This window comes from Penicillium expansum (genome assembly GCF_000769745.1).
Source record: "Penicillium expansum strain MD-8 chromosome Unknown contig190, whole genome shotgun sequence".
In the NCBI taxonomy this organism is placed as follows: Eukaryota; Fungi; Ascomycota; class Eurotiomycetes; order Eurotiales; family Aspergillaceae; genus Penicillium; species Penicillium expansum.
In genome coordinates, this window is record NW_015971406.1 from 496,972 (window position 1) to 517,694 (window position 20,723).

A 20,723-nucleotide genomic window follows, 5' to 3' on the forward strand; every position below is an offset into this window, starting at 1 on the left:
GACTAATTTCTATCAATATTGCAAATTCCATGAACCCATTAGGCCTTCTTCCAAACTCCATTGCTCTTCACATAAGCACCATTGGCGATACAGTCGGGGCATGGATCCCTTTTGGTTTGCCGAGGTGCTCTGTTTTCTGGATGATGCCGCACCTAATAATCGTATAATTCATAAGCCACACTTATCAACAAAAATTCTAACCACAACAAATTACCAATGCGGTAAGTATTTTGACCATGAGACAGTTTGATACGCACTCTCCGGCATGATCCTCAGTCCAATCAAGTCTTCCGTTAAGATAAATCCTCGACCCACACAATAAAAGGCACAGACAAAAGAAACTGGCATCAAAGCACGAAGGGGGATTTCCAAGTTAGGATCCAGCTCAGGATCAATATTCCTAAGCCTTGCAGCGAGACGGCTGATCCATCTGTTTTTAGACCCTCTTTTCCGCTTCATTGTAGCTTGTGCCCTTGCTTTTGTTAACTCCGGCCGAAACATTTTTCTATGAAAGTATAGTGAAAGAGGGCCTCCAACCAACGCAAAGGCCAATGTATTCACACTAGTGATACGCCAAAGTAACTTCTCTGTCGCGGACGGAAAGGTGGAATTCCAGGCAATAAGAAACACAGAGCTGAAGAGAAGGATTGTTGGGGCACAAATTATCTCCGCCCGGGTATCCACGTTTGGCATGAAATGACTTGGAATGCGATCATATGGTCGTCGCTCCGGCAGAGTAAATAGTGGTATATGTATATAGTGTAGGATTTGAATGTAGTATTTCCAAAATCGAGCACAAAACCACTCATCCCGCGAGAGGAAGTCGAGTGGTGTTTCATACCACTTCGATCCGAAATTTTGACCAAGATTATCCCGAATAATAGCCAGGGATTTCTTGGGTTTTAATATGATTGGTTTGTTGATATCCATAGGTTTGTGATACCAGCAGTAGGATGTCACGAGAAAGACCAGAATAAAGGAGAGGGTAGTGAGCTCGAGGGTGGTAAGAAAGAGTCCCTGGGCAAAACGAAAGATGCAGTTTAAAGAGAACCATAGGGCTTGCGCTATTGTCATTAACCTACATAGGTAAGCATGGTGAATAAATAGAAAGGAAATTTCAATCAAGGTAGACCGTGACTTACCTAGCTAGTCCATCTGCTTTACTCTTATCTTTAATTTCCTCTTCTTCCAATATGGGATATTCAACGTATCCCTCCTTGACTAGGATATAGAGCTGCTTGGCGTCCAAAGGAAATGAAGGCAAAAGATCTATTTCCGGGGGCTGTATCCAAAAGCCCCCCATATCGGCAAAGAACGCATGCTTAATAGTCCAATCTTTATATCCAGCCTCATAGAAATTCTGCTCCATCAGCTTCGACATCACACCGACGTATGACTAAGTTATAACCCACCTTAACAGAGCAGCGCGCAGATGACCATTGGCCCAGAGCTAGCATCAATAGGAATTCGGATCCGAGTATTGCAATACAAGCAAGATCAAATTTGTATCTCCATTTTCTGAATGCGCCATCGGATTGGGCAGGCAGATTTGGAGACACGGATGTCCAACAACAGAGAATGATTGTGAGAACGCAAGTGGATAAAATTCCCCACGTCCCTCTCCCGTCGGGCTCAGGGACCCAGCCACGCGAGGTTGTGATAGTGTCGTTCATGATTGATATACACCTGAATAAGATGTTAGATCAAGTTTTAGAGGAAGCTTAATATAGCTAATCGAGTCTACCTAGCGGTAGCGCACTTTCAGGCTAGTGGCTGATGGAAGGCGCCCGAAAAAGCATCATTTTGGCACTACGGTTTGATTACGCGCCCCTAAGACTCACTGATATGCAGGAGCCTAGGAAATGGGCAGCTGATCGGCGTGATTTCAGTACAGTAATTGTTAAATCTGCCTTGCGACCGCTACATCGCCCATGATGCACGGGCACTGCCTCAACCACCCATGGCGCCTGTCAAGGCTCTACGCGGGTCAGCAAGGTCTCCCTTTAAATAACAACTCGGGAAAGACAGAACTTAGCAACAGAGCTATTTCAGCTCCTAACTGCCCACTCAATTCTCGGGTGGCTATGTGCAGGTGCCATGAGACCAAGAGTTTCCAGGCGCTAGCCCTCCCCAATCAATGATAAGTGATAAGTCTAGTTCCAATTAGAAGGGTTGGGCAGCGATCTGCCTAATCTGCCCCTAGTCTCTTATTTGGCCACACTAGGGATAGCGGGATGCTCTACCGATGTAACAGTGGCTTATTAGCTTGCTGTGGGAGCGGGTCTCTACAGTGGCTTTCATTGGGCGACAATATGATAGCGCTGCGGACGCTATATGCGACTAAAAGCAGAGCTAGGGCCTAGCCGATCACTAAAAGAGATACTTAATAGAAAGGATATATAACTAGACTGTGATATTGCCCATAGACGGGCAATATCGCAGTCTATATATAACTATAAGTTACTACTAATAAAATTAGTTAACGTATTTCACATGCGAGCTGGCCACACAAGCGAGCTGGCCACCCCACCCAACCTACCAATTTTAAATACATTTATCTCAACCATAACGCCATTAAATTAATTCAACTAAATAAAAGGTCTATCTGGACATGTTTCTCTTCTATGCCCTGGCAATCTGCATATTCCACACCCCCGGGGGGGCCGCGTACGTGGCTGAATAGCCGATTCTCCAGGTATGCCGGGGCCGGGGGGAGGTGCCTGAGTTGCTTCCTGTTGCTGCCCAATTAATATAGAAGCTTCAAGAACTGAGAGGCCTTCTTCAGCGGGTATCTGCCTCCGGGATCTAGTACGCTTTTGCTTCTGCTTCTCGTTGGCGGCGCGTAATTCCTTGTTTTCTTTGGCGAGTAAGATAGCACCTTGCATTGTAAGACGGAAGCCTTTTACAAGCTGGTTTAATGCACGATTTGACGGGCTAGGCGGGCTTCGAGATCTTTTACGAAGTAAAGCTTTGATTGATAAAGCCTGACGACGTAGTTCTTTCTCTGTAAAGGGGGTTTTCGGGGTAAAATTCCGGCTTGATTCACTACCCCGGCTGGCTAGGGGGGTTAGGGTTCGAAGCCGAATATCAAGCTTAGAAATCACTCTCTCTGGTTTAAAAGGGACTAAACCAGCTGCCCTAAAGCTATTTTTAATCGTCTCCGATTTAAAAGCTTCAATTCGTACAAAGGGGTAGGCTTTAAGGAAGTTAAGCTTATCAATATAGTTAATCCCATTCCGCATTTTTATTTTAACTATCTGACCGTACAATCGTTTTAATACCGCAAAATAACTAATATCTAGAGGTTATAAAAGATAGGATAAATAAGCTAGTATATAAATTAGTATTACCTTATTTTACTTATAAATTATATCAAATTTAGGTATTAAATAACTTCTATAGCTGTTAAGTACTAGAAGCCAGTACCCTCCCTTCGTATACGAAGAAGTACTAAGAATAAAGAGCTTTTCTAGCTAACAAAGGCTAATTTCATCAGAGGTCTAGCTATTAGGACTAACTTCAAAACGCTAGTTCTCTAAGAGGCCTTTAAACTATAATTTAAGAAAGACTTTACCTTTAAAAATCATATACAGAGGGAGGGCCTAACCTAAAGTATTTATACACTTAATTGTAGTCACCTATTCACGATTTCTAGGTTATAAAAGTAGTCGCCGACTGTAGAATTCACTCCTTATAATAACCTTCGCTATAGCTATTAATCCTATAATAAAACCGGTCTTATCAAAGTTATAGATATCATCAGGATCGATTCTAAATTAAAGGATTATCTTTTAAACCAAATCAAACCACTCCCTAATGATTTTAGGGTCTTTACATTTCGCACGCTCGTAGTTATACCATTTCGAGAATCGGGAAGAGAGGAGAGGACGCCTTTTAACAAAGTTCGTAACCCAATTTTCACCGACCGAAAGAACCAGGGTAGTTCCACGCTTTTCAAGAAGAAGATCCGCCATTTCTCGTACCATAGAGGGCCGGGGGGCAGCTCCACGAGAATCCATAGAGAGTATCCATTTTTCAAGAGATTCCTCTTCAATTGCAGTCAATTTATGTGAATTGGCGCGAGAAATCGCGCGGTTTTGTATATCATGAAGGCGGGTAGAAAGGGTAGATCTTGGAACATCAAAACGGCGCGCCACTTCACGAATTGAAGAGATTTCTTGATTCTTAAAAGCCTGGATTGCTAGTAAGATCCTACCCTCTTGCTCTGTTGAATTTCTAGAGCTTCGGGAGCGAATTGGTGGCATGGTGGGTAGTTGAAGAAGAAAGGGTTAAATTAATTAACGCGTTTTGGGTGGGGTGGCCAGCTCGCTTGTGTGGCCAGCTCGCATGTGAAATACGTTAACATTCTGATAGTAGTAAATAAATATAAAGACTATATATTACAATAATATTAATATATAGATAGATACTATTTCTATTAGACTATTTACTTTTTACTTTTTAGAACGAGTTTTAAGCTTATTTTTAACTATTATTACCCTTACAAAGGATATACTCTCATTAGCTCTAGGGCGAAAGTGTTGTGAAAAGGTCGATCAAGTGATGTAACACAACTCCACCCTAGTAAGTGGAGATTTCACAATGAGAACATGCGTTGAAGATACTTTCCCATAGACACAGTTCCATTAAACTGTAAAACAGTGTTCATTGACATCGTAAGATCGTCTGCCTGCTGTGCGACAAAAAGCCACCCCAAACAAGCATCGAGAGCATCATAATCTATAAAAGAATTCAAACAACAGCCTCCCACAATCCATAAAATCAAGCCAATACGTGGGGTTTGTCACTTCTGACAATATACACTTCTCCAGCGAGAACTGCACATCCAACAGCCATGGAGATAGCAATGATAGGAAGGTTGACACGGGCAAATTCTAGACTGCCGACACGGATATGCTTTCTCGCCAAGATATCCCGCCACAGCAGGCCAGCCAGCGAAGCACTAAACGCAGTGCTGAATGCGCCATAGTTGACTCCGAGTGCCATGCTGTAGATAGTGGCCCACCATGTGCGATCGCTGATTGGAACTCCGCTGACTTCATGGATCTTTTGCCATGCTTGGATAACGCGCGAGAGGAGAATCGTGGTGCCGATGTTTGTGCCAGCAAACTGATAATTGGAAGATGACGAATTAGCGGGTTCGAAACGAGGGTGGAAGAGTGGAAAAGTGGTCAGCGGATTGGTCGATACTCACATTACACAGAATCACAGATAGGAACCCCATTCCACCGATACTGCCTACTGTTCCGGTCTTTTCTACCCAGTGGTCCCATCCGTACGCGAATACCGGCACCCAGCCCTTCGTGACAAGCGCCTGCACTAGGATAAACATGGTAAAAGCGAAGGGTACTAGTGCAAAAGGCATGTGGGATACCACAACCGTCACTGTAGGGAATGTCTCTTGTGACCAGTGATAAATATCACCAGCGAGCGAGACTAACGTGCGTGGGCCGTTGTCCTGATGGTACGGATATCCCCGCTTCTCCTCATCTATCGTCGTGTCGGTTGTTTGTCTCGAGTCTAGTGCCTCAGGAGTACTTGCACGAGCTAACTTTTTGCTGTCAATCGCAACACCGCCTGTTGGCTGAAGTTCGGGGAACTTTTCCTTGTCGGCGAGGGCAGAGACTGACAATGGAGTGCCACATTCTGAATAGGGATTCTTTGATGCGGTATCACTATTGGAGCTCTCAAGTGATATGCCGTCCTCGGTGTGCTCACTGCGGTGGCGCAGGCTTGTGGCATCGTATTTCTCCGACTGCTCCGGCCCTAAAGTCTCTGGGTCTATCTTTTCTGGTAGTGCTCGCTGCTCCTCTCGCTTGCGCATTTCTCGCTCTGCCTGTGCATCCTCAATATCCTGTCGACCCTTCGCAGCAATCTCACGGGTGTCGTGGCGATGGAGCCAACCAAATGCGAGATCCCAGCAGAACATGACGAAAGCAGCGGGCAATGTGACCCAGAAAACGGGATGCTCTTTGCCCGACGCATTGATTGCTAGGAGGGTGATAAGCGTGGCAGCCATGATGAGCCCCCCGAAAGATGCACCCTTTTTGTCTAAGAATGGGTTCATTATCTCTTCTAGTGAAAGTTGCTTTCCCTCCTTATCATCAGCTTCCTCTTTCTCTTCGGCGCTTCCTCTGGCATGAGGGATGTTGGGGTTCACGGGTGGTTTTTTCTTTTGGGCCTCAGACAGCTCATGCATTGTGATGGAGAGAGGAATAAGAGATTCGTCGGCAAAAATGATATATAGCAGGAATGGGAAAAGGACGATTGCCGTCACAACTACGGGAACGATCATGTTGGCTGTGTAGACAATGAACTTGATCTGGAAGGCGCCAGCGAGGACCAGGTTGGTGGGGTTTGAGGAGACAAGAATCGCGGAGGCGATGTTGGCTATGGCAAACTGGCTGTGGATCCAGGCTCTGGGGTGAACGATATTGCTTGATACACGGGTCATGTACGCCAGGAACGCTGTACCGGATAGAATGATCGGGTCGTTTCCGATGAAGCTACCGAGGCCGAAAAAGAAGACAAACAGGTAAAAGAATAGTCGGTGACCGACCTTGCCTGCCTTTTGGAGGACCTTGAAGGCCAGGTATCTGATGAGGCCAGAGGCATCGATTGAGATGGCAATGTAGGCGAGTGTGAGGAAGAAGACCATGATATCAATGGGGTTAATGTTGTCTGCTCCCACTATTCCATCATGTACCTCTTTTCGGCCAATAGCCAAAATAGCGAGAAGGAAAAGGTCCGCTATCAACGGCGCCGTGATAAAGTTCAATGGAAAGCTAAATTTCACTAAAACGGGTTGCTTGTCATCGCGTCGAGGGTGCGTCCGGTGAGGTATTATGCGCATGGCACTCAATAGGTTCAGAAGCCCGTTGGTGATCCATCGAGGCAAGTATAGAGGGATATGAAATGGGAAAAGGACAATGATATCTGCATCGCAAAAAAGTACAAGTTAGTCTCAATTTCACATTGAAGGCCTAGCCACACTTACTAGTAATAACAAAAATTATTAGGGTAATGATTGATCGCCAGCTTTTGATTTTCGAGGTATCTAGTTCGTCGTCCATTTTGAATATTTGCTCTTTCCAAGGTTCACTTCAAGAATATGCACTGGATAATAGCTGTGGTTGTCAGGTACCAAGTCAGCCTCTCTCTCATGCTTCAGGCGCAGTCAGACATGGTGACAAAATACCGGAATGCGAAAAAAGAAATTTGCATATCAAGATCGAACTCTTCTTTTTATTGCAGACACATTATCCTCGTGCAAAAATTCTGTAGAAATTTCAGCGACAAATATGGCGATCTTTCTTGTTTTTTGGCAATCGAGGATAAGGAGAAATCTTGTCCGCGGGTTGTGCTTGAATGCCAGGGAAGTCAAGAAATTGTCAAGAATGTGGGGAGATCCAGTGAGCTGCCCCTCATAATCCCATCGGAAAAGTCAAATTATTGTGACCTACGCCGGGCACAAGTGGGAGCCCAGCTGCTAATGAAGACCCTGTCAAGGTGTGGGAGGCTGTGGAATATCTCCGTTTTAGAAGCGGGTTTGTGGATCAAGGATGGGCTTTATTAAAGTTGCACTAAAATCCAGGCGAAGTACAAAGTAAATCACTTTCTTCAACGCTAGTGGAACGTTGCGAAGCACGAGCCGGGATAGGAGAGAAATTTTCGCCTCAAGGTCTGAAGGTCTGAGCCTCAGGCCAAAGAGCAATCAAAAAAGGGTAAGACATGCACGGGACACAGAGGACATATCTGATTAGCTTGTATTAGATGACAAGAAATGCCAATACTTGAAGTCAAGAGACTATTGGAAATAGGATGGAAACCCCGCAGTGTCTGCACATGGAAGGTTGACCGTCACTTTAATGTTGGTTTTACTTGGCCGATCCATGGTTCGGGCAATATCAGTCCCAGCCTTCCTCCCACTTCTCGCGACCCGTTGAATCATTAAATATTTCTTACTTCTCCTACTTCTCCTAAATCATAGCTTCGATTGCTCGGAACACTGATAAATCCACCGACACAGCCACTGCGCGATATGCAGACATGGGACCCAACTTGCCAATCAGCGGGAGCTGGTATCGCCCCATCTCGTATTCACGCCCGGGTTGCTGCGCCCGCCCAAATCAATATCACGGGGCACTTGTCGCTCCGAGCGCTAGAGCTTAACGATAAAGGCTCTTCCTTGGGTGACCCAATCCCAGCTTGACCGAGGCTCTAAAATCCAAGATGAGGCTGTTGCTGACAAAATAACTCGTACCCTGGGTGCGGTGCCCTATTCGCTCTGTTGATTATGGTCAATCTGGGGGATAGCGCTGCGTGAATAAGACGGCCCGGAAGCTCCCTGGTTTCTTTCCCTATTTCTTATGATATCGCGTCGAGCCGCATTAAGTCACTGTCAAGATTAGGGAACAACATATTAATATATGCCTTTTCTGTTACTTTATCCAAAAGTCACCGTCACCGGAGGCAGATAACATGCAATGCCAGCAATTCCCTTTATTGCCTCATTTCTAGAGCATGCTATCGTGCATCGTGCTACTGCATCGCCCCCTAATGTGACTGCGGCTGCAAGTTCCTCACAACTCGAGGTTGTCTGCGCCTGGCCGGTTTCCGGTCAATATGGCCCGGGCACCCGATTCCTGTGGGTTTCCCTGCAGAGAGACAGGCAGTGTTACAATGATATACTAACACACACCTCAGATACTATATCTTGATTGCAGCCTGTGTGGTCGCTCGCAAAGTAGAATGGATTCGGAACGCTTGTCTGGCCGCTGTGTTACTTTTCCCCGCTATTGCGGCTCTTCATGGGATTGTGCTTGCTGCGCTTCATGTCGACGGTGAGTCTAACGACCCCTTTATCACAATTGATGTTTCCCGCCCGGCTACTACCACCGAAGTGATCAAAAATCTAATATTCGATAGGCGCTATCGATATGGATGTCTATGGGGCATTCCAGCTATGCGCAATCGGCATATTAACCGCCCCAGCGACCGTTAGGCTGTCACGGACCTACTTCAATAATCCCGGCCGTGATATCATATTCTTGTGGACAGTCCTTCTCCTAGTCGGGCTAGTAAGCTTGATTGTGGAATTCATGCGCCTCAACCCCACTATTTGCCCAGGTGACGACCCGGCAAGTATTTTCTGGGCCTCAACAGGGGGCGCAAAAGGTGGTGTATTTCAATATGGCTCCAACTGTAGCATTGTTTGTAATACGGATGATGGGCCATTCTCACCGTTGCGACTGGACGCAGCCGACAATATCTACGTGATTCCAGTGCCTCATGAGCTGACATTCAATGCTACGACGCTCATTGCGGCTGCATGCTGCATTCCTGCCATCCTGTCGTTGGTATCTATGTGGATCAAAATTCTGGATGATAACTGGGAGAAGTTCTCGACTGGAAAACCTAAGCAGAAGCCAGACGATCTCATTCTGGGAACCAACGGAGCTACTATCAACCATATGACTGGAATCACCAACAAGATAAGCAAATGGCTGGCTCTCATTGAGATACCAGTGTTTGCTGCTGCAGTGCTGGGAATCCTCGTTAAAGGGGAAATGAACTTCTGGAGTACGCCACTGAGGTACCAAACAGAGCCTATACAAAGTATTGGTAAGTAAATGCTATCCCTTATCCAACTCTGGCGATTAAAAACCCAAGCACCGTAAAGCTACTAACAGACAAATGCTTAGGTCAATGGGCGCCAATCGTTGGTACAGCACTCGCTGCATTAGGATCACTGTATCTGCTTCTCTCTGCGGATATGAAAGCCGCAGAAAAAGAAGATGGACAGCAACAAGAGATTATTGTGGGGAAATGCCAAAATTGTGACTGTGCTGTTTCAGACACCGGAAGCAGTTCTCGACGAGACTCTAGAACAAGTGCCGAGAGACAGGACCTCGATATGGAACTGAAAGCCATACGCCGCCATACTACCAACCAAACCAATATCACCCAGCCCGATCTAGGAAGACGGAAGGTTGCCCGCTTATTCAATGCAGCAAGTGACTTTATGACCACCAAAGCTCACAACCAAATCGAGAAAACGGGGTTCAAACCCGAAGCGAAAACAACTTACCCGGAGACACCAGGAGAGAGATACAAAAACTCAGATCTCCAAAAACAAATAGACAAATACAAAAGGTCTTCTACACCTGATAACCGATCAAGAGCTGGGAGCAGCAGGGGCTCCGTAGACAATGGCGAAGGCAGCTCAAGGAGGCCCCGGAGTCCAACGCGGCGTTCAGTGCCTACCCCAGCTGTCTCACGGCCAAGATCCCGTCAGACTCACTCGAATTCGCTCCCAAGCGGAGGGATTTTTGAGACATCAACCTTGCAGTGTCCTCCTGCGTCCGCGTCCGCGGGTTGGCAACGACAGTTGAGTCCGTTCGATATAACGTCGACCTCGCGAAGCAGAGCACCATCTATTTCGGAGGTCAGCCCCACAGCTTCATCACCGGGGCTTCAGGTACCGCCGGAGATAGTGGTATCCGCCCATGACAGTAATTGATTGTTTTATCTATGGGGATCTGGTGTTTCCAATGGCGCGTGTTTTACTAGGATGCGGCTAGTCCGCTTTATGATTGCATGACTTGATTATGTTCTGGGAATATTTGTTGGATTAAACGATGTATATACTACACGGTGTAAATATACAAGTTTGCTTCATATCATGACACTTTCATGAAACAAGCGGTCTGTGCCCTTTTCCCGCTCTTTTCTAATAGTTATATCTCGCAAGTATCTCGCAAGTAATGAGCAGAAAGAAGAAATATGCCCAATCAGATTGAGAAATCTATCAGAAAAAATCGAGATAATTATGAAATGAAATCCATTACCACGGTCCTCCAGAACTGGTGTTATCCACACCGCGGCAACACCGGATAGCCATCCGGTCTACCCCCGCCCGACACAACCCCAGAAAGAGTTCCATCCCGGCAGCCCCTGATCCGACGATAATCGTACGATACTATCAAATGGCATCAAATTCACCGGATAACGAAACACCTAACGGGCGGCCCTCCAAACGGCGCCGTGTAGCCGTCGCCTGTGATGCATGCCGAACCCGCAAATCCCGATGTGACGGCAAACGGCCCAGCTGCTCGCTATGTCAGGATTTAGGATTTGAATGTGTTTACACGCCACCGCCAGCGGCCACTAATCTCATTGTACAGAAAGATTATCTGCATGGGCTTGAAGATAGGGTAAAGAGGCTTGAGGAGTCTTTTGGAGCTGTTAGGGGTGATTTGGATGGGTTGGCGAAAAGGGTTGATCGTGGGCCCGAAAAGGACAGGAAAAGGGGGTCTGCTATCTCTGGTCATAATGTTGGGGAGAGTCAGGGTGATGCGAGAATTGCTACACCGATGCCTAATTTGATTGGGACGGAGGATTCAGTCGACGGTATGGGTGCAGTGATTTTTGAGGATGAGGAGGATTCCGGGTTCTTTGGTAAGTGTATCCACTTGATAAACGAGTTCTAGATTGCTAAAGACTTACTAGGCCCTTCTTCAAATATTGCATTTCTTCGGCATTTGTCGAGCGCTATTGTTCAGCCGGGGTATTTCCCTTCACCTGGCGCCGCTGAGGGTGGCTTCGTGAATGCATCGAGGCCATCATCACCTCCACGTCAGAGAGGGCAAGATCAGCGCATACAAGTGAACATATTTGCATTACCGCCGCAGGCAAACACTTTGGAGCTCATCCAACGCTACTTCTCTAACACGGGCTTGCTATTTCCGTACATATACCCGCCCTTCTTCCTGGACATATATCACCAGATGGTACGGGAGAACTTCAGTCGGGTAAGGAGAACTTGGCTCGGCTTGTTAAACATGGTTCTGGCTATGGCTACTATTGCTGCAATTCCTGGAAGTGCGAGTGCAGATGCTCGGATCAAAGAATCGGATGTCTTTTATCAGCGTGGCGTTGGCTTGTGTGGGAGTGAAATCCTGCGAGGGACAACCCTAGAAGTGGGTAAGTAGCTCTTGAATTTTGTTTCTTTCGAAAGGTTTTCCTGACTGTGTTTCCTCAGTTCAATATTTGCTCCTGATGGGCCAGTACCTCCAAGGCACGCAAAAGTCAATACAAGCATGGACCGTCCATGGATTAGCCGTCAAAGCCGCTCTTCAGCTTGGATTACATTCACGGCATGCATCTAAACTATTTTCTCCTATGGAGCAGGAGATGCGAAAGCGGACTTGGTACGGCTGTGTGGTTTTAGACCGGTAAGTGGCTAAGTCTCTGAAGACCGAGCATATGCTGACAATGTAGAACTTTGAGCATGACTTTTGGCAGACCGGCAGCTATTCCAGATAGCTACGTCAAGCTCGAGCTGCCCATGAAACGGGAATTTGAAGATTCAACAGGACCTGCGGATGAAGATCCAGCGGCCTTGAGCGTTGTATTCTTCAACTCAACGATGTAAGTGGTTCAGCTCGACACCCATAGAAGTCCTATTTCCTAATATATATCGAAGTGGACTTTATAAACAGCTTTGGAACGTCCTAGAGCTTCTCTATGGCCAAAACATCGGCTGCGACGGCCCATTGCCAGTCAGCGAAACTGTGGCCCATATCTTCGGCTTAGAACAGCAGTTGTTCTCCTGGGAACGGTCGCTTGCCCATCCATTACAACTCATATCTTCGGCTAGCATTGCGAATCTGCCTCATGATCAGATGTCATCTAATTCCCAATATCTCTCGTTGAAGTTTCAAGTCATCCTGACCTTGAGATATCTTAATCTTCGAGTGTTACTCCATCGCCCAATACTGGTCAAATTCATCACCGCAAGCAGGTCCCCTGATCGCGATCCTCAAGATATGAGATTGTTGCAACAGATTGGTATGAACAGCTTACATATATGCGCTGATTCCGCGATGGAGATCATTGATATCGTACATCACATGGTATCAGAACCTGGATGGAAGCACAGCCTCTTAGGGGCTTGGTGGTTCTCATTATACTATAGTATGTTCCCAATTTCTCGCTCTGAAGTTTTGGATGCTGACAATTCCATAGCTTTCAACGCGGCACTGGTCCTCATTGGAGTGGTTTGGATCTACCGTGATACCAACCTAACAAGCTCCCCAATGACAGATCAAACAAGCAAAGCCAGACATTATCCCGGTCGCGCAGTAGCAGCACTTTCCAGGCTCGATGAAAGAAACCGGTTGATTGATAGATGTCGGTATTACTTGGAACAATTCAGCAAGGTCTTGAATGATCATGGTCAGTCTCTATTTCGTCTTTTCCATGCTCCTGGGATTATACTAACATTAGTGTGTGTATCAGAAACGAATTTTGATGCCTCAATTACAACCCTTCCCGTTCTCCATGGTAATCGAGCAGGCCTCACAGGGGACGACTTCAATTTCTCGCCATTCGGTATGGAGCTTGGCGAGTTCATGATGGATGGGGATCTTGTTGCGATGATGGATCGTCAGGGACTTATTCCCGTAGATCCCGATTCAGCCTTTACTGCTTGATCTCTGGAAGTGTTAATTATGTACCAATATTATATTCCATGGCAGCTGGTATTGCTATGGTTCTCTCCAACCTACTCTTGCCCGGCACCTGGTGGTTTTTTCATTATGCACATCACCTGTAGTGGATTATGCGAAAGATACAAAGAGCATAGAGCGGAAATTTGTTTTTTTTTATTATTAATTGCTGCGCCCCTCACATGGGGAGTCGAGTTCCATGTTATGGGGATATATATAGCTACGATGAAAGCATCGATAGAAAGAAAAGCCGTTTGAATGGCAAAGATTTTCAAATATTAGCTTGGGTAGTTAGTACTGTCCAGAGTTAAGTGTCTCAACTACCAAATGATCAGCCATGAGCTCTCAAGCCGCAAGCTCCTTTCTCCGCTCAAGTCTCGCCCGATACGCCATCTTTGAGATCAAGGTTGCCATTCCAGCATGGTCGCAGTCAATATGAGGCTTCTTTCCCAGCAAGATATCACCTTCTTGTCCATCTCGCTTAGAAAAGTCGAAAGCCTTCGGCTTATTACAGTTATACTGTGCATTAGCCGCACGAAGAAGGCATATCTCATTTTTCATGCAGTCGTCATTGCAGCTCTCGACTTCGAATCCGCGGACACGTCTCGCCCAATAATCTTGGAAAATGGTCGTATTGTGTTCCATGGCGACAGTGACGTTGTGCCAGAAAGCTGGAGTAATCTCGGCTTTTGGATCAGTGAGCGGAGGAGAGATCTTGGATCCGTAGTCTGCTTTGACGGAGTAATAGGGTACCCATTGTGGCTTTGTTTGGAAGGATGGGTCGCTGATGTTGGCAATGTACTGAGTGTAATCCAGGATACCGAAGGTGACCGGATCGATGTCGTAGACGCGGAAAGAGGGTGAGCCTTCCGTGGGCGTCACCGCTGGTGCGATATAACCAATTGCAGTGGCTGTGTCCCAGTCTCGGTTGTTGTAGTCGGAGTATGCGACCTGAAATCCATCCCGGTGCGTATGACCATAGAACAACCCTGCAATGGTGGCTTCGTAGCGCTGTACAATCTGGTCGAAGTACTCTGAATGGTCGCGGAAATGATCAGGTACACCGGATGGGATGTGAGAGATCAGCCATGCGCGTTGGCCTGCGTCCTCGGCGGCCTGAAGTTCATTGATTAGCCATTCAAATTGTCTCCGTGGGTCCTTCCCCATTGGTTCCTGATACATATAGAAGTTGTATATGTAGTAGAAGATGCTGTTGTAAGATATTATGCGCAGGTTGCTGTCGGGATGAATGGCCGAGTATGACGCAAATTGGTCTGCAGATTTCACGGAAGGAACGCCCGTGAGTCCGTACCAATCTTCGGCAAGAGCCTCGTACGTCCATTGGGGATTAGCTTCACTCGAAGCATCAGGAGGAAAGAGGTTGAGTGGTGCGGTGTCATGATTTCCTATGGCAGCGTACACAGTGCCGATATCTTTTTCCATTGCACTGTACGTGGCATTGAGCCCGTTCAGGGCTTCGGCCTCGTCAACCAACCAGATATCGTGAGCCACCACATCGCCGGTGTAAATAGAGAACTCCGGATTAATGTCTGCGATAGCAGCATGCAAGCTCTCCTGAAGTATTTGTGGTGGGTCACACTTTGTGTTTCCAAATGGTCCACATGGGTGTTCCGTGTTCTCTGGTGCATATTTATCCGACCAAAATCTGCAACAGATTGGCTTGGAGCATTCGTAGCTGGACCCAGGCTCGTAGAGGAGGTCCACATGTGTATCGCTGAAATGGACAACCTTGAGCGGTGTCTTGCCGCTAGGTGGCGGCCTCGCAGTCTTTGGCTTGGGTGAGGGGAACGTTAGACTGTAGGGATGGACATCAGGGTGCTTGCAGAGCCCGACCAAACTAGCGCACAGTGTCTTGGAGACGTCGGAATTAAGATGTAAAGCTCTGAAAGTATCATGCAGTGCAGGTCCTTCTTTCTTGATAATCCCAGTGCAGACATCTGGGTCCTCGACCTGTACACTTATGATTAATGGAATTGCGGAAGTAAGTCCATGAGAATCACAAACGTACCCGCTGATTTTGCACAACCCAGTGAATACATCGATCATGAATTTTTCACCAAGCCCTGCGGTAACTTTGATGCTACCGAGGAGAACCTGTAGAATTGCATAGAGTAAGCTCAGGATCTTATATGCAATGGAAATGCCAGGCATAATCATACCTGGCAGGCACCGCAGTCCACTGCATTCTTGAAGTCGTCCCAGATAGAAGCGATGGACTCCTCAACTTGAGTCTCGGCTTGTACCCCCCGGAGAGACGCCGAAATCCCCAATGCTAGCAACAAAGTGTTGAGTCTCATCTTGACGAGGATTGACTAGACGAATAGACTGATTTGACAATGATAACCTTGAAAGCAGCCAGGGCACTCTGTACCTTCCCAGCGTTGATGCAAACTTCTGGGTGGTTGATATCTTAAATATCACGGGCCAAGAGCAGCTGGGCAGACCCTTTCGTACTTTTCCAAATGGAAGGTGATCATACAGCTCGCTTAGACGGATTGAACTAAGGGCCTACATCTTGTTCGGTTCCGACATAACCTTGGGGTGGCTTTTTACCATGTGATAAGCAATAGAGTAGCATTCAGTATTCCTCTCGAGATGGCTATGTACGTTGTAGTTGGTACATTTGTTCATTAGGCGCAAAGCGTAGTTGAGCGGGGAGAATTCTACAATAAAACGCATAGAAGCGGGAATTAACAGTAGCCGATCGGTCAAGAGGGGTTCTCGCGACTACATACTGGAATAAGAAATGGAGCCAAGAAGCTAGCAGGTAGTTCCTTGTAACGCTGCGAGGCCGCTGGTCTCAGGGGCTGATGATCATAGGCTGTTAAGGTCCTCTTGGCATGTTCGCATATACTCGGGAACTTGCGGCCTTGAAATAGGAGTCGTCGCAGGGTTCAAAATGAACCGTACAACGTACGAAGTAGTAACAGAATATATATGAATGATCAGTATGCATAGCACCATTAAGCCCATGCTCATCCGGTAATATGAAGATCATTGTGGGAAGCGTCGGTCCATCCTACCAATCGTTGTACATGCCAAGCTCAGTGCCTGCAGCGTATTGGCTCTGTCGTGCGGGTTATCCCGAACGAAGAATTGTAGGATATTGATCTGAGGCAGAAGATCAATATCCATGCTTATATCTGCTGCTTGAGTGTAAGGAGTAGGCGAGCTGCAGTTTTTGGCCTGATGCATCACACTAAAAACCGGGAATAGCTCACTGTCGATCGCAAATATCACAGAACCGCCGGTCTCACGCACGAGTTCATCAATTAAGTCCCTCAGCGCAGCCTCGCAGCACCGATTCAATTCAATACAATGACTGCCAGGTGTATCAAATGCGTGAAACTCTTGGGTTCGGGGAAGACGGAAGGGCTCATGTATAGGAACCATGATTGATGAATTGCCTATATAGGCGCAAATCAGCACAGCCCCTGACAGAGTACTCGTACAAGTATCCTGCGAACGAGGAATCACAATAGCGCGTAATCCGCATAGTGTTACATCTCATGGGAAGCTCCAACTGGTCCTCGTCATGCGCTGTGGGTCTCGCGTTCGTATGTTGTGCCAGAATTTCATTGGGTGAGGCATATGTGGAGACCTTCATTATGGGATAATCCCTTAGAAATGGTATTTGTGTAGCAATGAATTTTTGTATTTGTGTACTCCGTAGTATCATAGCTTTAGACCCGTAGCCTCAGAAGAGAGGTCATAATTGGGCCAAATTGCAAGAAAAGGAAAGTTCAAGGTGATTGGCCGCCCAAAACCGGGGTAAAACCTTGAACGGGTCCTAATTTTCTCTTTCCCCCACATTCCTTTTGACATCTTCAACTTCTTCTTTTCTTCCCCCTTTTCCCGTCTATCTCAACAGCTCCAACCAGATATTGAATCTCTATTCCTTCAAATCTCCTCTCTCCCCGGTCCTCCATACCCTGGATTTGGGCTCCGTTGGGAACGAGACGATGACGCCTCCGCATACGCGCCATTTCAGCCCGCCTACGATCGCAATTTTACATTAAAAACCGAAGACTTCAATCGTCTGCAATACTCTGCGCTAAATTCGGGGTTGTTAGAATTGGACTGTCCGGACTGTCCGCTGGGGCAGTCCACCGTCAATTTTGTCATGGAGGGTCGTCAACAAGCTACGCTGGGTGTTTCGATCACCTTTTTCTCGATCGCCACTATTTTTGTCGCCCTTCGGTTCATTTCTCGAATATTTATGGTCAGGAAGATTGCGTTACACGACTGGTTGATGTTGGTTGCATGGGTAGGATCCCCCGACTTGATCCCTGCATGTACCCGGGGATGTAGCGAGAACGGACTCGATCTATTGGCGAACCGGGCACATCATTGGAACCTCGTGCTAGAGCTTGGAGGCTAACCAGTCTGCAGATAATCGATTTTGGCTTTTCCTTCTCCCTATTCTTTGCTGTCCGGAATGGTCTTGGCCTCCATTCAAGTGACATCAAGCCTGAAGATCAACTTGCTTTTAATAAGGCTAATTATGCATTCACGGTCCTTTATGTGAGTTACAGCTGCCTTTTCTTTTACCTCCCTTTGTTACTCCGCAAGACAATAATAAAAAAAAATGGCATGCTGACAACCATTTAGAACCCGGCGTTAATGGCCGTCAAGACCTCGATCCTTGTCTTCTTCCTAACCTTGACGCGCAATCAGAAGGTTTTCCAGTGTGCAAATTATGTCACTCTGTTTATAGTAAACGCAGCGGGCTTGGCATTAACATTGGTCAATGTTTTCCAATGTCGACCCATCGGCGCGGTATTCCTTTCCGACGTCCCAGCCTATGCGAATTGCACCGATATTGTCACCCTGTACCTCTCCTCGTCCCCGGTGAATATTATTACGGATCTCGCTATTCTGTTGCTTCCGATGCCGCTTTTGACAAAAATGCGCCTACCTTTCAAGCAAAAGATCATTTTGGTGATCACTTTCTCCTTTGGTTTCTTTGTCGCCGTGGTCGATGTGATCCGAATTGCCTTTCTTCAACAGGCTGCCATCTCTCGTTCGCTGGAAGTCAAGTCAATTCATATTCAAAACATCGGAGGGGTAGATTTCAGTTGTACGACTCACTCATCTCCCATATTTGAAACTAACTTGTGAATTGAGCTGACAGCGCGGATTTCGCAGGGTACGCGTCGCTATCTTTCATGTGGTCTGTCGTCGAAGTCAACGTGTCGATCATTTGCGGTTGTGTTCCGAGTCTCAAACCTCTCGTCACTCGTCTTGTTCCGAAATTGATTAGAGATACAAATGATGAGACATCAACTTCTTCGCCTCATGGACTCTCTGCGGGCGCAGTGGGGGAGAGTCAGGTCGCAGTGCCGCCTCCGGCTGCAGCCCCTGGTTCGCCAGAATCTCCGTCGCTACTGCCATTGCCACCGAGCAACGAAGGAAGCAAGGATCTACAGAACCAAATTGATGGAATTTCTGCTGGTCGACCTAGCTCCCGGGACTCGGAGCCCATAGGTATATTGGATTTCCTAGGTCACCCAGAAACAGCACCCCTTGATACAGAGGGAGGAACCCATACGAGCGCATCTTATGCACCGGATATCACGTTTTTCGATTTTGTCAACATGAAGAACCCGGAAAGTATGCTGAAGCTAAACAACAGAGAGTCGATTGCGCCAATTGCATTGACCACGCTACTATTTTTCCTTTGGGGTTTCGCATACGGCTTGCTTGATATTCTGAATTCCCAGTTCAAGAGCATCGTCAATTTAGGTCCGTGGCATTCCTTGGGTCTTCATGGCGCCTACTTCGGCGGATACGTATTTGGCCCTCTGCTGGTTGGCCAACCCGTCTTGAAAATATGGGGCTTCAAGTCCACGTTCATAACTGGTCTTTGCATCTATGCCTGTGGAACCCTCATATTTTGGCCTTCTGCTGTTTTAACGTCGACACCTGCGTTTATTTTGTCAAATTTCATCGTCGGGTTTGGTCTAGCAGTTTTGGAAACTGCGGCAAATCCGTTCATTGCACTATGTGGACCACTTGAGAATTCCGAAATCAGACTCAATATTTCACAGGGTGTTCAAGCTGTGGGAAGCGTCTTGTCGCCGCTCCTGGCGAAACGGGTTCTCTTCAAGGATGTTCGGGATGTCGCATCTTTGGTTGACGTACAATGGGCATATCTTGGGATCGCTTTATTCGATGTGCTATTGGCAGTGGCGTTCTATTATCTACCAATCCCCGAAGCTTCGGATGAAGATTTGGAAGAACTAGCAAATCGACGCCGAGAAGACAATATGACCAAAGTGATTGGCATTCCGGTCGTTTGGCTGACTCTCGGCCTGGGAATTTGGTCTCAGTTCTTCTACGTGGCTGGACAAGAAGTACTCTCAACAGCTCTTCAACGTTTTGTTATAGCCGCTCGTCCAGATTCATCACTCGGGCCATTCGATTTCTTGACTATCGGACACAGCGTTTTCGCTGTGGGTCGCTTCCTGGCCGCGTTTTCGCAGTGGTTCCTCAAACCACGCTGGATTCTGATGGTCAGCTACATCGGTATGATCGTCTGCTCTATTCTTTGCATGAAAACAAGCGGTACAGCAGCAATAGTCATGGTAATGCTACTCTATCTCTTCGAGAGCGGCGCATTCAGCATTATCTTCGCCATTTCCCTTCGCGGCACAGCTCAACATACGAAAACAGCCGCTGTCTTGCTGACAATGGCCGTCAGCGGCGGTACCTTTTTCCCGTTTGCCGAGTACGCGGCATACCTCGCACACGGCGCGTCATATTCCTTCTGCGTTCTAGTCGCGGTCTTCTGTGCCGGTGCCATCTTCCCGATCTACCTCAACCTCGTACCCGCCGTGAAAAAGCAAGTTGACCCTGTTCCAAACGAGTATCTCCGCCGGCATCGCCGCCGAACTCGGAACCCGGTCGAAACCATGCACCGCGAAAAGGATAATCCTGCTCTCGGTGGTGTGCTTTCACGTCCGCGCAGTCTGGCATCGAATCCAGACCACTTACCGGATCTTCTACTCCCAGAGGAGATTCACCAAAATTCCCTTGCTCATAATCTTCCAAGGGCTAAATCTAGCTCTGGCTCTAGCTCGCGTGTCAATTCGACTTCCTCTCACCATTCTGGCTCGAAGCAACGGTTCACCGCTAGAATCGATGATTCATGATCGTTGCTCGGCGAGC

The 20,723-nt window shown here is 47.1% G+C and overlaps 5 protein-coding genes across 5 annotated transcripts; 2 read left to right on the plus strand and 3 right to left on the minus strand.

The window, feature by feature from the left end:
* Positions 1–210: 210 nt before the first annotated feature.
* On the minus strand, positions 211–693 carry PEX2_058300 (uncharacterized protein; the record flags this gene model as incomplete). The annotated part of the gene is made up of 1 exon (XM_016743104.1): positions 211–693. One exon carries the CDS (start codon positions 691–693, stop codon positions 211–213), a length of 483 nt encoding a protein of 160 aa, XP_016595826.1.
* A 4,089-nt stretch (positions 694–4,782) lies between these two features.
* PEX2_058310 (putative arsenite efflux transporter ArsB-like) lies at positions 4,783–7,094 on the minus strand (the record flags this gene model as incomplete). Its single annotated transcript, XM_016743105.1, has 3 exons — positions 4,783–5,130; positions 5,216–6,957; positions 7,019–7,094. 3 exons carry the CDS (start codon positions 7,092–7,094, stop codon positions 4,783–4,785), a joined length of 2,166 nt encoding a protein of 721 aa, XP_016595827.1.
* Positions 7,095–8,507: 1,413 nt separating this feature from the next.
* PEX2_058320 (uncharacterized protein) lies at positions 8,508–13,517 on the plus strand (the record flags this gene model as incomplete). Its single annotated transcript, XM_016743106.1, has 12 exons — positions 8,508–8,668; positions 8,728–8,864; positions 8,950–9,645; positions 9,726–10,313; positions 10,373–10,501; positions 10,885–11,481; positions 11,533–12,006; positions 12,065–12,257; positions 12,304–12,453; positions 12,509–12,999; positions 13,051–13,260; positions 13,324–13,517. 12 exons carry the CDS (start codon positions 8,508–8,510, stop codon positions 13,515–13,517), a joined length of 4,020 nt encoding a protein of 1,339 aa, XP_016595828.1.
* Positions 13,518–13,877: 360 nt separating this feature from the next.
* On the minus strand, positions 13,878–15,850 carry PEX2_058330 (acid sphingomyelinase family protein; the record flags this gene model as incomplete). Its single annotated transcript, XM_016743107.1, has 3 exons — positions 13,878–15,510; positions 15,562–15,647; positions 15,713–15,850. The coding sequence occupies 3 exons, from the start codon at positions 15,848–15,850 to the stop codon at positions 13,878–13,880; spliced, it is 1,857 nt and encodes a 618-aa protein (XP_016595829.1).
* Positions 15,851–17,062: 1,212 nt separating this feature from the next.
* Positions 17,063–20,707, plus strand: PEX2_058340 (putative MFS monosaccharide transporter; the record flags this gene model as incomplete). The annotated part of the gene is made up of 5 exons (XM_016743108.1): positions 17,063–17,110; positions 17,425–17,820; positions 17,946–18,077; positions 18,165–18,633; positions 18,681–20,707. The coding sequence occupies 5 exons, from the start codon at positions 17,063–17,065 to the stop codon at positions 20,705–20,707; spliced, it is 3,072 nt and encodes a 1,023-aa protein (XP_016595830.1).
* Between the last annotated feature and the right edge of the window lie 16 nt (positions 20,708–20,723).